Consider the following 16,364-nt stretch of genomic DNA (forward strand, 5'->3'; position numbering starts at 1 on the left):
CTTTATCAATATTTAATTTAAAAAAAATGAGTTTTTAAAAATAATTTGATGATATCATATGATTAATTTAGCATTACCAATTTTTCATTTCCTAATAAAATTTTAACATTTACATTGGAAGATAGTATTAATTAAGTATCATAGAAAAACTAACAAGTAGTTTTAAGACAAAAAAATATCAACTTTCTTTAAAAATTTGTTCATAATGAAAGGATAGATTTATGAAATAAAGTAAGTTTAAATAAATTCTGGCCAAAAGAGTTAACAGCGATCAAAAATAAATTATATGTATTTAGATAAAAGCCAGATATTTTTCTATTTATAAAGTTAATTGTTGATATTAAGTACCCTATTAGTATTTTTTCAAAGCAATCAATATTTTTAAATTAAATATACTGTAAATCCAAAAATGTTAAACGAAATTAATACATAAAAAAACTTTTAATTTTTACAAGTAAAACTGGAAATTAAGATTTAAAGATGGGGGGGAGGGATAGTCTTATATATGAAGATTACAGTATTTTGAAGCTGCTACGAAATAGCAGATAACAATATTACATAAAATTTAATTGGAATATATTTATTTCAAATAAAATTAATGATTTGTTAGAACAGTGAAAAAAGAAAAAGAAATTAATGTGTAATACTAACTCTTTAACAAAATTTTTAAATATTTGTAATTTGTAAAGATAATTTAATCTCAAAAATATACCAATATTTGATTAAGAAAAATTTAATTAAATATATAATACTATTAATGATATCTTTAAGAATACAATAGAGGATATTGATTTATAATACAAATTTATACATACGCATATTTAATTATCTACTTCTCACTTTCTACTTCCTGTAAAATTTATAATTTTATAGATTTCTCGATAATCAATCTAATTCTTCATTGCTTCTATTGATATTTTTAAATTTAAATTTATACTTAGCACATTTCTCTGCATTTGACAAATCTTCTAAAAGCCTTATTACATTAGTTTCAAGCAACCCAAATCTTTCAGTACCAGAGATAGTTACCTTTTCTTTCTTGACATCTTGCAGCTCATTTACTCTTTAACAAATATGAACCCAACAACCTGTGGAGCTTTCCTTAACGATTGGGTTATCTGGATCTTCTGCTGAAGTTACTCTGTAAAGAGGTTTACCTTCTGGTCCCTCTAATATTTCGTTAGTATATTCACATCTTACCCCTTTGTTAAAAATAGAGGCATGAACTCTAACACTCTTGAACCCAACTGGGAATAAGTTGTGTTCTGAATGATAGGTAGGAAGCAAATTGATTTCGCCTGTAGCTAATAGTTTCAAACTCGTATTAATCTAAATGGGGAAGATGATTTTACCATTTTCGTCTCTATTTATTTCAAATTTAGGCTTTTTTGTCAACTAATCCTTAAAAGTTATCTGCTTATCAGCCTTTCTCTTTTTATTTTCTTAAAAAAACTGATTGTTAACAATTTAAAAAAATAGTAAAATTAATCAAAAAGTAAAGGAGTTATTTAAATATGCATAATAAGTTACAAGTTTTATCTTTTATATCTTTAAAACACTCGCAAAGCCATTCAAGTCTTTCATAAAGCTTTTAGTCATCTAAATTGAACTGCTTTAATTAGTAGTTCTCAAAGTTTTCTAAATTTTGCAAAGAGCTAAAGCCATTATTAGACACTAAAAACATTAAATTTCTATTTTTTAAAAAGTTTACTTTAATTAATACATTTTTTTAAGTTATTTTAAAAATTACAGATCATGTACTTTAGGAATATAATCAGGATTATCAATAAATCCTTAGTCGTCTATAGTTAGAGACTCGTGTCTCTTTTAAAGCTCTTCCATGTTACTATTAAAGAGCTGTTAGTTATTAGAAAGAACAGTTTTTCTTATGAAATGAAGCATGTTTGTTTTTTGGTTAAATTTCCTAGCGTTTTCTAAAGTAATTGTAAATCCATCTTCATCTTTGTCTTCCTCAACAATTGAAATGTTTTATTCTTCTTCACCCTTCTCAGTCTAGCATTAAACAATTAATTCTTAGCATTTAACTCTTATCCTTTAGACCATCTTTTCAATTTAAGAAATACTCTTATCAAACTCTTTAGATTATGTCTTTTTTGGAGCAGTTTCTTCTTGTTTCACATCCTTAGATTCTTCTTCTTTTTTTTCTTCAATTTACATTTATTCACTGCCTTCCTTTTATACTATTTCTTGTTTACTGCTCTCTATAACCATTTCTTCTTTAACTTGGTCATTCTACTTTTCCTCTTTTTATTTATTAGTAGACTCTCCATTTTAAATTTCCTCTTCTTTTATTGCATTTTCTTCTTTAACCTCATTCTAGTTTGTTGGTCTGTTTTTTTAGTTTTCATTGTATGCAAGCTTCATTTTTTCTCTAATCTCAACCCAGTTAGATCTTCCATCATTATTTAAAGGAACTCCGCTATCCATTAAATAATTGAATAGAATTTCTTTTTCATCTACTGACCATCCTTTCTCTTCGTCATCACTGCTAGCAGACATGTCAAAATCAATTTTACCTTTATCTTCTTCGCTTTTTAATATTGTCTGAATCAATTTTTTGAGTCTCCTTGTTAAAGCGTCAGAAGTAGGAAAGTTTTAGTAGACATTAGCAACTTTTTGGTTTAAAAATCAATAATTTAAAATAATGAGAGAGTTAATTAATGTATCTATCTTACTTTTCTCTAATTCTGAAAAACAATATTCTTTTGCATGTCTTATTGTAGGGTAGTTAGCATAACCATATTTATAAACTCCTCGCAAAAGATCTGTATCATGTTTTTTAGTCCACCACACCGAAGGTCTTTATCCATAGAGCAAAGAATTAGGTAAAAAGTTTAATAAGCCTTCCCAGTTGATTTTGTCTTTATCTTTATCAGGTATGCTTCTAAGTTAGTCATCTTTATATTTTTTTATGAGAACTCTAATACGATAGAGAAGTTAAAGACGCTTAGTAAAAGGTATAGCTCTTTAGTTTAATGTCAAAGTATCCCAATCCTCTGATTATTATGATATGAAGTTAAATATAGATTGTGATAGAATATATCATAAAGATAAGGTATTAAAAGGTGTAAAAGAAAATAAAATTAATAGAGAAATCGTTATATCAATAAGGAGGTTATGTTATAAAATATATAAATAAATATTTAAATTTAATTTTACTGTCACAAGGTGTAATATATGAATCATCAGGGTATTCGTCTATCATATTGTAAAGGAATTGTTTTAGTTCAGCATTTTAAGAAGTTAACTATTCTGCTAAAGATCTAATGAATGCATTAGCAAAAGCTCTAATTTCTGATTTGGGTCTTTCTGCTAATTTTCCTCCAATAGATGTAGAGGATCTTTAAATTTACTTCCATCTTCCATAACCATAGTTGATAATACACTTTTTAAGCTATTCTCTATCGTCAGCAGACCATTTTTAATAAAGAGTTTTATCGTGCTACTTATTGTTTGGATTTGCTTTTTAAGTGATGAAAAATTAAAAGGTAAATTTCAATAAAATAAATTTTAATAATTTACATTAATTTTATGCATGAGAAAATACTGATGAAGCTTTCAAATTTAAAGACTCATTTTTTTGAACTTCTGAAGCAGGTAAAACCAAGACATATAAGTGAGGAACTTCACATTTATCACATCCAATATAAATTTGTGAAAAATTGTTTAAGTATATAGTGTATTCCTCTTTTAATAGTAAAAAAAAAAAATTAAGAAGATATAGATAAACGTATTTAAATAAAAATATAATAATAAATAATTTATTAGGTTTTTTTACAAACAATTTAAATGATAAAATATTTTTGGTTGATTAATAACTTAATATTTAAGATTTTATATTTTTCTAAATTAGCAGCAAATCTGCAATAAGATATTTAAAAATTAATTTTAGTTTTTATTGTAATAAAAATACCATATTTATCGAAGAAATCTAGGTTATTTGCTCTTTTTAACTCATTTAATAAAGATTAAACATCTTTAAAAACATTAGCTTACTAGTTATCCACACTTAACTAATCAAATGCTATCATAGAAAAACATTTCTTTTTGAGGCTATAAAATAATATTGCGTGCTATTCTTTTCTATTATATAATATTTTTTCTTTAATGATGAATCTAAATTTATTAAAATTAATGTTTGCCGCCCTTTAAATCCGCTCAAATTATAATTTTCTTTTATTTAAGGAGCACAATTCATTTTAATTAATTTAGCAAACTTGAAAGAAAGAGTTACATTTCAGCACAATTTCCAATAGCAAGCGTAGCAGGGTATTCCTTTATAGCAATTCCTGGCTTTTAAATTTCTTTTAAAGACTTTCTTCTTAAAATAAGTGGAATCTATATTAGTTGTAATAATTAATATTTAATTGCTTGAATGTAAAATGGATTATCAAAAAGGAAACTGTTTGCAATGAAATCTATTAAATTAAAATCTTATTGCGATAATATTTTATTATTCAATAAAAAAGTTTACTTATCTTATAAAAAACTCTTCCTAATTCAAACTTTATAACTTGGCAAACGCATATTCGTTTTCCATTTTCACTAATCACTTAATAACTATAAATTAACAAATAAAGATTTAGAATTATTAATAAAAATAATTAAATTAATAAACTTCTATTAATTGATTAAATATTTCTTTTAGACTCACTATAAGATGATATCAAATGGATATTTTATTAGAACTTAAATATTTAAGCAACTATATCAATTTTTTAAAATAAAATAAAATATTTTTAATAATAAAAGTAAATTAAAACAAATAAAAGACTATTTTAGTTTTTAACAAATTGGATTTAAAAAATGCATAAATTAAAATAAATTTATAAACAAAAATAAATAATCAGACAAAGTTAGTTAATTAAATAATTCTAAAAAAAAAAATAAACAAATAAAAATTTGCTAATTAATTCAAAAAATTAGTTTAATTAATTTAAAAAAATTGCAGAGTGTAGCTACCTTTTTATAGGTTTTTTTAAATTATTTTTTTTTATTTTTATTTATTTTTTGTTTTATTTCATTTTATTTTCTTTATTTTTTTGTTTTTATTATTTTCTTAGTTTAAGTTTTTTATTGCTTTTATTTTATTATTTTTATTGCTCTTTATTTGTTGTTCTCTTTATCTCTTATTTATTCTCATTTTTTATTTTCTTTTTATTTTTATTTTTTAATTTAATTCTTTTATTATTTATTTTTTTCTCTCTCTCTCTTATCTTAATTAAAAATAATTAAAGAGGACAATTTGCTCCATGGTACAAAAAGTCTGAAACTCTTTGGTCAGGCATTTTATAAGGCATATGATTAATAAAGGCTAATGTTTAAGGCATTTTAAAAAAATAATTGGATGGTATCTATTTTTTATTTAATATATATATTGAATTGGAGATAAGAATTATTTCCGTGGGGCTTAAAAAACTTTCAAAACTATTGCAAAAGTTTAGAAGAAACTTTGTGGTTTCATCTAATTTTTGACAATTTTTTGAGTGTTTGGCAATCAAACAATGAGTGTCGTGCTACAATAAATCATAGCGTCGCACATGATAAGAGTTCTTCTCCTAAGAGACTTGCTAGTAATCTATAAAGTAACTTCTCTTAAGAATTTACTGTTTATCTTTTAAATGATTCAAGTTAAGAATAATTCATTGGAGTTAAGTTTTTTATGATTTAAGTTTAAATCATAGATGAATCATTTCTGTAACTTTAAAGAATTCATTTATCTGGATTAAAAACTAAGGTTCTTTCAAAAACATATAGATTACTGAAAAATGTCATTCCTTGGTGGAGGAAGTCTATTTTTATACAAGTACATCTCAGGCAAAACCCAAATCAGAGCTTAAAGCTATTTCTCATAATTTTTTTTCCTTTTTAGGATATTTAATTTTTGTAAAATTAAATTTTTTTACTTTTGAAATTAATTATATTTTTCCTCTCTAATCAAATTGTAAATAATTTGAATTTTGAGAATAAATCAAAATAAATTCCAAATCTAAAAAACAAAGATAATTTATTTATTCTTCATATTTTTGTAAAGATAAACATTTTTTTTAGATATTTTATGAAATTATTTTTTTTATCAGCGAAAATAAAAATTATTTATTCTTAATTAAAAGCATCATTAAAATTTAAGCACAACAAACTTTAATATAAATAATAATAAAAATAATTATATTTGTTGATTTTAGTGATAAAAAAAAATAAAATAAGTCATAATTAATCTTAAGTTAGTTAAAAATTTAATTCAAAGAGTTTTTAATATTCTATTTTTTATAATTTTAATTTAATACAGTTAAATCTTTGGACCTGCAGTATTTAAAATTTTAGCAAAAATATACAGTTGTTGCCCAGTTTATAGATGAACTTAATAATGAAAAGTATTAATATTATGATAAAAATTTTTGTCAATTTTTAAAGAGTGGTCAATTTAAAAGGGTGCCAAATGACATGTTTTAGTTTATTTGTTAAATAATCAAATAAATTAATATCTAAAATAAAAAATGTTTGCTTACATAATGATAATTCTATTTTGAATTATTAATGCAAATAGAAATAGATGCTTAAAACTTAAAAAATTTAAATTTAATATAATCTTTTTTAAGAATTGAATTAAAAAATGCAAATAATTTTATTTTTTATTTTTTTTATTGATTTTGATTTATAAAATAAGTTAAATTGTCTTTTTATTTGAAATATCATATTTTTATATTAATCTTATTTTTAAAGATATTTTTGAATCAATAATTTAAAGTTTTTTTGTTATGATTTTGAAGGATTTTAGTAAAACTTATTTTAAAATGTTTTTATTGTAAAATAAAGTGGATTTAACTCAAAATAAATATAATAAGATATTGTGAGTATTTATTTTTATTAAATATCTTTGGTCTTTTTATGCTTGTTTAAAATATCTGATTCAATCTTTTAAAGTAAACTAACAATTTAATTGCTAACAAAACAATTCCCAAAAATTATCTGTTATTTAACAATATTCCTATTCTTGGTTTTAATAATTTGTAAAATATTTCTTATTGAAAACATATTATTGTATCAAAGGATTAAGAAATGAACAATACGAAAATGATTGCATGCATGCTTTAGATTACAGCTAATTACATAAATATATTCATAACTGCAAGAGATATTTCATGATATAATTATTTATTTTAGCTTCCTAAATCTAATAAATTTAAAACTTTAATATTCACTCTTATTCCTAATATCCCAAAGAGTATTTATATACTCTAAAAGAAGGCTTTCATTCTTGAAGTTTAATTTTTGTTCTCAAGAATCATATTATTGCCTATTTCAAACTAAATCAATTGTGTTAGTAAATCTTGTAATATTATCTACCTTGAGTGCTAAATATTATAAAATATAATTTAATTATTGCTAGGAATATATCTATTTTGCTTGATGCGCTAGAAAAATTTTAAAACTTTAAAGAAATATTTAAAAATATAATTTATGAATTACACAGCATGATGATTAAGAGAAGGTTTGAAGTTGTTATCATCATCTAAGAAGAAGTATAACTTTGAGAGTTCAGGGACTTCCCATTTCTTCAAATAAACGGGGGCTCCGTTAGCTAATTTGGCTACTTAATTTTCATTACCACTTTTCCAGAAGACTAATGAGCTTACAAGACCACCCAAAAGAGTGCTAGTTGCAACAATACCAGCTCTATAATAGATAGGTAACTTAGCTACAGATTAAACACGATTAACTGCTTCCATAGATAACCAGAAACCCAAGAATCTACCACCATTTGTCCATTAAGGAACCTTGTCGTAAATAGCTTAGATTTATTCTTGCTTAGATTCTTCAATCAAAGAGGTGTGAGTATAAACGGTCTTATCACCGTCTTATAATTCTAAGAAGATATTGCTCATTTCTATTTATGTACCTTAAAAATCCTTAATCTTATTTTATTGAAATTTAATTTATTTATTTATCTTTTTCTTTTTTGGGTATTTTTTTCTTCTTCTTCTTTATTCTTATCAATACCTATTTTTTTTCCCTGCCTTAATTCCCTTCTTTTCCTTTCCATTTTCTTGATTGAATGTCTGAATTCATTTTTTTTACAAGCAATCTATCTTTTTATAAGTTTTGTTCCATGTTATTATCATCCTTTGTTTTGATTTTCATTTATTATTTTTTTATTATGTGCTATGAATAAATATCATTCGAATATTTTATATCTAAAAAACCAATTACAATTCACTAAAATAATTAATTTCTTATGAAATGGATTATCTTTGTTATTGATTTCAGTGTAATTAAATTATTATCAAAAAAATAAAAAATGCTAAATATTTTTTTTTTCTTCAAATATTAATAAATAAGTTTACTTAGATAATAAGAAAAAACATTTTAATAAATTAATAATTATTTTATTTGTTGTAAAATTTTTAAAACTCTTTTTAAGTGATTTACAAAAATATTGATTTTAATCAAATAATTATTTATTATATAGCATTTTTAAATGCAAGATGAGTTATTAGACCAATCTAACTATATCTTTTTATCTTTTGATCCAAAAAAAATATTGATTGACTGGTTATTTAATTTTAAAATAATTATAATTTAATTTTAATATTTGCTAAAAGATGTTAAAAGTGGGAATACAATTTATTACATAAAATATATTAGTATATCTAAAATTATCTTAATTGCTCTTATTAATTTCAAAAAACGAGCATAAGAAACGATTTTTAATTTTGAAAGCTCTTACTTTATAATTTTTTATTTTATTAATTTATCTATTTTCATCAGCCAATACGGACACCCTTTCCTTAGAAATAAGAAGTTCCTCCTTGATTTGATGTACTTGCATCTAAAATTATTTTAAATTTATATTAAATATGTTATATTGATAGCATAAATATTGATAATCAATTATATTTCTTTTTTTAGAACCTATTTATAATATACAACAAATTTTTTCTTTTTTATCTTATTTACTAAAATTAGCATAAAACTAAAAATTTTAAACAATTTACTTTAGTTGCGGTTATTTTCGATTGTGTTAGAAGAAGGAGGAGGATAGTATGCCTCATTATCTCCACTTCCTGATCCACCATAGTTATAGTTTGTTCCATAATTTTAATTATTTCTTTAACTGCTTCCAGAATATGAAGCTCCTCCAACTGCTTAGCCTTGACCAGCTCCTTGTAAACCCATCATTCCATATTATCCTTATTCGTATTAGCATGCTTTAAATTCTTTATAAGCCTAGAATGTAAAATAGGCAGCAGCTATGTAAAATATCAAAAATATGATGCAAAAAACTACAATTGCATGGTCTCTACCTGTATTTCCAAAAAATGGCTAATTATTTTATATAGGAGTTAGTAAGCCTACAGCATATGAAATACTTCCTAAAACACAAATATAAACGATGTAAAATAAGCAAAAGCAGTAAGAGAGTTATGCCCAGCTCATCCATAAAATAAAGCAACTTAATAACTCATAAATACCTGAAACAATATCTTTGAATAGAATCATTTTGAGCAGAGAAATTACTAATTCACACAATGCTAAAAGTTTTAATATATTTACACATTATTTAGCTTTCTATGTAGATGGTTATATATTTTCAAAAGGAAGACACATTTATGAATTCTAATTATTAGTACTTCTTACTTAATAAATACACTCTTATGGTTTTTTTTATTTTTTCAAAAAAAATGTATTTTTTTAATTTATAATGATTACTTTTTTTGATACCTATTTTTTCTTGTTATTAAAAAATTTGATTAAAAATTTTATAGTATTACATTCTGATTAATCATAAAATAATAATCTTTGAAATTAATATATAAAAATTGTAGTCTATTCTTAGTTCAGTTCCCTAATGATGAATAGCATCACCAAAAATAAAAAATCTTGCTATCTATTAAAAACTAAATTTACTTTAAATGTTTATAAAATAATTATGTATTGAGATTAATTTTATTTTATAAATTAAATAAAATCATTTGAGAATTAAATTAATTTATTTATTTATTTTACAAAATTAATCAATAAGAAAGACTATTGGAAAACAAAAACAAGAAAAATTTCTTTTTAAAAATACAATAACATTAAAATACATTCAAAATATTTCAATTAAATATATTATCAACTTATTTGTTTATATTCAAATTAATTTCATCATCAACCTCTTTATTTTATTTTACTCATTAATTCAATTTTATAAATAAAATAAAATCATTTTAGAATAAAATAAATTAATTTATTTTATCAAATTAATAGGTACGAAAGACTGTTGATAAAGAAAAACAAGAAAATAAATTATTAATTATACATAATAGCATTAAACCATTTTCAAAAAATTTCAATTAAATATTAAATATTTAAAATTTAAAATAAATAATTAATTAATTAATTTGTTTATAATCAAATTTCATCATCAACCTCTGCATTTTATTTTACTACTATTTTCTTTTATTCTAGCTATTAGATTTATTAAGGATTTAATTATTAGATATCATCATTTTCATCTTTTATCTTTTGGAGTTACTGTTTTCTAAATTCTTTAAAAGAGAGAGCCACTTTTTGATTTTTATCCTAAGCTATTTGTTTCTTTTCAAAGTCATCTTTTTATTGTAGCTGCTTTATTTTCTTTTTTTCTGCTATTATTTCATCTGATTAAAATTTAGATTTTTCTAAAAAATCGTACTTTTAATAGCTTTAGTCTATCTTTTTTAAAATAGTATTTCTTGCTTTTTCGTTAATAATAAGCTATTCTGCCATACTTACCACGTATTTTTGATCTTTAGCTTTTTGAACTTTTGCCAAAAAATTTATGAAGACAGTTTTAGCTTATGGATCTTTTACTTCTGAAATATTTTAAATTAAGTATTTTACTATTGATTATAATGTATCATCATCAATTTTGTCTGCTATGTTTATTAAAAATGTACAAACTTTTTCTTCTTAGTATCTTTAAAAGAAAAAATCTAGTATTAATTTGCTAATATTTTGAAATCCTATTCTCTAGAAAATCTTCTACAATGTTGTTTAGGTATATTCGTTGTTCTTTAAAGCGAATAAAATTTCAAAAAGCTTTAAATTATCCTATAAATTAAAGCTTTCACAAACCATTCCTATCAAAAAGGTTGAATTTTTTATTATGATATCTGAGTAGTTTTATAAAAGTTGTTAAAATACAAAAACAAAATCTACTCTTTATTCAATAGGAACTTCCTGCTGTTTCTTTATTTAAAAGCTTAATTTTGATATTAAATCCTCCTCGTTTTGTATTTTCACCATGCATAATTACAGTTTCAGGTGATTTAATACACTTTCATTTGTTTGAATTTAATTTAGTTAGACTTCTTGTTTTTACTCTTCATTCTATTCCTCTTAATTTTCATTTTCAATGTCCATGCCTTCTTAATTAAATATGTGCTTTGTTTATTGCTAGAATTTTGTTGCTTGAAATTTATTAAGGGTACTTGTATATTTATGAATGGCTAAACCTATTATAGCTGCAGTTTCAACTAAGGCATCTAAAGCATTCTTACGTAGATGTGCTGAATACGAAGAAGTGAGTTCAGCTATTTGACTCAAAATTAAATCAATTTTTGGTAATGAAAGCATATACTAAGAAACAATAAGCTACCTAAAAATATTTATAGATGAGTTTTATACTGAATCACTCTTATTAAGCATTGCATCATAAAAGCTAGTCATAATTTCATGGTTAAATATCCCTAATTCTAATAAATATTTAACAAGGTTTAGTAAGTTTTGTGAAGTAGAATATTGATTTCCGCAGAGGGTTTTTATTATTTAAATGATGATTCCCTAAATTTAAGATTTCAAGATTTTAATCATTTAAGTTTTTGTTTCTTCTTTTTCTAACATCTTTTTAATATATATCATTAATATATCTGCAAGCTATTTCTTTATTAATGGATTCTCAAATGTAAAATATTTCTCAAAATTCCATCTTTAAACAAGTTGATTTTCATCTACTTACTCAGGGTGGTTCATAAATATATCATGAATCTCTCTGATTACATGAACTTTTACTTTTCCTTTGGCATATTTGATTTTATCAACAAAAAGTGGAATTTCTTTAATATTTTTGATATTCTAATCTAAAATAATCTTATCTTTTTCATGCTTGGCTAGATGAATAAACTTTGCTAGCTCACTCTGTCTTTCTTTCTAACAATTAATAACACTGTCTTTTAATTTTAGATACACTTCTTTGTTTTTTTCATATATCTTCATTTATTCTTGCTTTTAACATTCTACTTTTTAAATTTCTTCATCTGCAATTCCTTATTCTTTCAATCGTTTAGCTATTAATATTCTTTAAGATTCTTTCAATAGGGGAATTTTATCTTTTATAAATTCATAGCCCAAATCTTGTCCTAATTTAACTATTAAATCTAATGCTGCTTATCTGACCATGTTTGTTGCAAAGTTAGAAGCAATGTCAATAATCAAATCCATTTATTCAGTTAAAAATTATATTTTTTTTTCATCATTTTTAATTATAAGCAATTAAAAAAATCTTAGAAGTTCCATTATAGATTTTGGTTCTTTGAATTAGAATGTATCTATAATACCAGAAACAAATTCTTTGTTGTAATATTCAAAAAATCCTAATAGCAGCTAAATAGCTTTATCTCTATAATCTTTTTTAACTAAAATTGACATACATAAAGCACAGATTAAGCTATTCACTTTTAATTTGAGCTAAGTTTAGCTGTTTAGTTATAAATTCACCATTTCAAGCCCTAAAACAAAAATTTTTGGATTTGCATGCCTAATTAAGTCAACATAAAAGGGTTCAATAATCTAAAAAGTATTTTTTTTAACTTCCTCATCTTCATTTTCACATTACTACTTTAAGCGCTGTAAGATTTATACTTTATTCTGTAGATCACAACTGATCCAAATCTTTTAGAAGTCTTCGTATGCTTCTTTGAGTAGATTTTCAAAATCTTCTGCCATACTGATTGAATAATTTTATTTTTAAATTATCGAGATCTTAATATTATTTTTATTATTATTATTCTTAAATTTTTTCTCAGAGTGTTTTTGAGTTTTTAAAAATTTAATTTTGTATAGAAAAGAGATACCCAATAAAAACTGAGCATAATAATATCGTAAACTATGATATTTTTGATTTGCTTACAAATTAAAATTTATTTTGAGCCATACAAAATTTAACTAAAAACTAATTATTAATTAAGCCTGTTTTACATTTTATATTTTTATCTTTACTTAAATTGAAAATCATTTTAAAAACAATTCAAATAATTGTTAATTTTATAAATAACTTCAAAATAAAATATTGATGTATGTGTAATAAATTGTAGCTATTTAATAACAAGATATCATAATAATATAAAGTATTATATTAGTATACAAATTTTTTAAATATTTTTTATTTATTTATTTGTGGAAAATTAATTTAATTTAATTTAGTTATCTTAATAGCTTTAATATAATTATTTCAATTTTTTTTTTCTTAAATAATTTTTATGTTTAAATTATAGTTTTAGGATCAGTATTTTAGGAATAAATAAAGAGAGTTTTCAATTATGGTCGTCAAGATGGTTATATTAAGATAAACTAGATTAAGGATTTTATTCGTTACTGCTTAAATTATTTAAATTATTAACTGTTGATACTTCTTTTATTGGAATATTATAGTCATAATCTTTGAACAATACTATTGAAAAATTATTTTAAATGTTAGTATTTATAATAAAAAACGAATAAGCTTACATTAATACTCATTTTTACTTAACAAATCTTTATTTTTTCTATCCTCGTCACATGTTTCTGTTTCAATTCTAGGTTTTCTGCTATAATTTGTACCCTTTTTATAAATTTTGCTTAATTGACTTTTGATTTAAATTTATTACTTCTTTTGGTGTGAAAAACACATCTTTTGATGTTTTGTTTCTTAAAGATTCCCAATCATATCCTTCAAACCAAGGGTGTTTAAATATTTCCTCAATACCATTACAGCCGATTCGTTTAAATGGTTTTATTTTTATTAACTTTTATAGGTTTTTAAATGATATAATTAGTATAAACAAAAAGAATTATTTTCATTTTTTATGAATTTTGTTAGTTGATTTATATTGTTTTTTAGCAAACACTCTAGCTATATAATTTAAGTTAATATTTTTTGATGTAAAAAATCTTTTAACTTTCTATTTAAATTCATTTATTTTAAAAATTATATTAAATATAATAGTTTACTTTATTTATCAAGTCAATACAGTTTGCAGAAACTTCCCCATGATCATGTGAAGGATCAAGTTAAATTTCTTTCTCAAAAATTTTATCTCTCATTTCCTTTCTTGATCTAACATTATATGGCCTCTATTAAAATAAAGCAATTTAAATTTATAAATTCACGAATATTTATTTACATATCCTTTTATTAATTCGAATAATACAACTCCAAGCCCAAAAAAATCTGATTCTTTTCCATGATTTAGTCTCATTAAAGTTTCAGGAGCTATAAATTTTAAAAAAATATTAATATAACATGTTTAAAACATCAAAAAAAAAAACCTAAATATCCAGGAGTTCCACTTGTTTCGTTTGAATTATCAGTTTTGGTATATCTTGAAATTCCGAAATCTGTCAATCTCAAATAACCTATAGATTAAGTATTTTAATTAATTAAAATGAATATTTGAGTGGTAATTAAATAAATTAGGTAAATAAATGTAAAAAGTAATCAATATCCTAATCATTTAACCCAATATTACAAAAAAAATAATATAATCAAAAATTTTGGAGTTCCTTATAATTTACATTTCACATTTATAAATTTAATTCATAGAATTAAAGCAAAATTGGATGGTTAAATAGCTTACCTTAAGAATCAAAAACTAAGTTTTCAGGCTTTATATCCCTATGAATAATATTTTTAGAGTGGACGTACTCTAACGCAACTAGCGTACATGCCATCATAAATTCTTTTTATATTATATAAAATATTTGAATAAGTAAGCAAAAAATTAAAGCTAATCAAATCTAAAAAAAGATTTCTATAACTAACTATCTCTTTATTTTTATTCATATTTATTACTTGCATTTTATTCAGAAAATATCTTTGTTTACTTAATGTGATATCTAAGATCTCCACCAGGTAAGTAGTCCATAATCAAGTATAAATTATATTTATCTTAGAATGCACTATACATATTGATGATAAACCTATATTTTTTCAAAATGGATACAATATCTTTCATAATGTGTAACTCGCTTGATAATTTCAATCACTTTTTATATTTTATTCATAAAAATTTACGGATGATCTAAATTTTCAAGTATTTATCTTTCATTTAATATTGCCTCAACACTATTTTTAGACATAATTCTATATTTAACCATTTATTTTAGTGCTCTAAATGAAGTTTATCCATCTTTTTGAACTTTCCATACCTTTTATAATTAATTCATGCTCATTTTTTGATAACATAACTAATAATTTTACTTTGCTAAATCCTCCAGTACCAACTAATTCAAAGAATTTGTAACCTATGTTTCCTAAAATATAAAAATTATTTATTTATGTGAATAAAATCACTCCAATATCAAAAATGCTAGTTAGTACTTCTTCCTGAATCGTCACATGCTAAAGAACATTTTGCTCCCATTTGTAAAATTTATAATAATATATATAATTGTTATCTTGAAATTAATTTGTTTACTAAGATCTAATAAATAAATAAATTAATATATTTTCAATGGTTAATTTATTATAAATGTTGGATAAAATAGAATATAAATTAATTAATTAATAGATTTGTTAAGTAATAAGAGAAAATTATTTATTATATCAACAAATTTGAAAGATTTAATTTGATTGTTATTAAAAAAATTATACTCAGTTAAGATTTTAAAATATCTTTCATATTAATCAAAATATAATAGTAGTTGTTTATCTTACATTTATTAATTTAAATGAGAAATTTCGTAAATAATTTCACCATTTTTTTAGTTATTTTGTACATGATAACAATTTTACAAAATATAAAAGTTTAGATTTTAATTCTATCTATTCCAAATTAAATGAAATTTGATTTTACATCCATATATTTTATTAAATTATTTAACCACATTATTTATTTTTTTTTTTTGAAGTTTAAACTTGATTTAAATAATAATGAAATATTGATTCCTATTCAAAATTACTAAATTTAAATATTATAGTCATATAAAAATTTTTATTAGCAGTTAAAATTATATGTACAAAACTTAATTTAATAATCTTTCTTTCATATTAAATTATCATATTTAGATATTATCATTACTAAGATGATCAAATTCTATTTAGCATATGAGAAATTTATTTA

General features: G+C 22.3%; 5 protein-coding genes across 5 annotated transcripts; all 5 read right to left on the reverse strand. All coding sequences in view use genetic code 6, as the record gives it.

Annotated features, from left to right (window-relative positions):
• Positions 1 to 885: 885 nt before the first annotated feature.
• Positions 886 to 4,561, reverse strand: TTHERM_00825280 (FYRC multi-domain protein, putative; the record flags this gene model as incomplete). Its single annotated transcript, XM_001031396.2, has 9 exons — positions 886 to 1,442; positions 1,531 to 1,691; positions 1,751 to 2,633; positions 2,697 to 3,017; positions 3,181 to 3,483; positions 3,544 to 3,708; positions 3,935 to 4,104; positions 4,256 to 4,359; positions 4,496 to 4,561. 9 exons carry the CDS (start codon positions 4,559 to 4,561, stop codon positions 886 to 888), a joined length of 2,730 nt encoding a protein of 909 aa, XP_001031396.2.
• Positions 4,562 to 7,333: 2,772 nt separating this feature from the next.
• Positions 7,334 to 7,907, reverse strand: TTHERM_00825290 (hypothetical protein; the record flags this gene model as incomplete). Its single annotated transcript, XM_001031397.2, has 2 exons — positions 7,334 to 7,376; positions 7,492 to 7,907. 2 exons carry the CDS (start codon positions 7,905 to 7,907, stop codon positions 7,334 to 7,336), a joined length of 459 nt encoding a protein of 152 aa, XP_001031397.2.
• Positions 7,908 to 8,786: 879 nt separating this feature from the next.
• On the reverse strand, positions 8,787 to 9,783 carry TTHERM_000825299 (transmembrane protein, putative; the record flags this gene model as incomplete). The annotated part of the gene is made up of 2 exons (XM_012799653.1): positions 9,018 to 9,783; positions 8,787 to 8,851 (listed from the first exon to the last, which is right to left on the reverse strand). Exons 1-2 carry the CDS (start codon positions 9,628 to 9,630, stop codon positions 8,787 to 8,789), a joined length of 678 nt encoding a protein of 225 aa, XP_012655107.1. The 5' UTR covers positions 9,631 to 9,783.
• A 633-nt stretch (positions 9,784 to 10,416) lies between these two features.
• TTHERM_00825300 (hypothetical protein) lies at positions 10,417 to 12,990 on the reverse strand (the record flags this gene model as incomplete). The annotated part of the gene is made up of 1 exon (XM_001031398.2): positions 10,417 to 12,990. One exon carries the CDS (start codon positions 12,988 to 12,990, stop codon positions 10,417 to 10,419), a length of 2,574 nt encoding a protein of 857 aa, XP_001031398.2.
• A 556-nt stretch (positions 12,991 to 13,546) lies between these two features.
• On the reverse strand, positions 13,547 to 15,665 carry TTHERM_00825310 (Serine/Threonine kinase domain protein; the record flags this gene model as incomplete). Its single annotated transcript, XM_001031399.3, has 10 exons — positions 13,547 to 13,864; positions 13,911 to 14,048; positions 14,254 to 14,376; positions 14,427 to 14,515; positions 14,572 to 14,658; positions 14,880 to 14,981; positions 15,095 to 15,222; positions 15,317 to 15,450; positions 15,503 to 15,555; positions 15,623 to 15,665. 10 exons carry the CDS (start codon positions 15,663 to 15,665, stop codon positions 13,547 to 13,549), a joined length of 1,215 nt encoding a protein of 404 aa, XP_001031399.3.
• Positions 15,666 to 16,364: the final 699 nt, after the last annotated feature.

The sequence above is a fragment of the Tetrahymena thermophila genome, assembly GCF_000189635.1.
Source record: "Tetrahymena thermophila SB210 genomic scaffold scf_8254440, whole genome shotgun sequence".
Lineage (NCBI taxonomy): Eukaryota > Ciliophora > Oligohymenophorea > Hymenostomatida > Tetrahymenidae > Tetrahymena > Tetrahymena thermophila.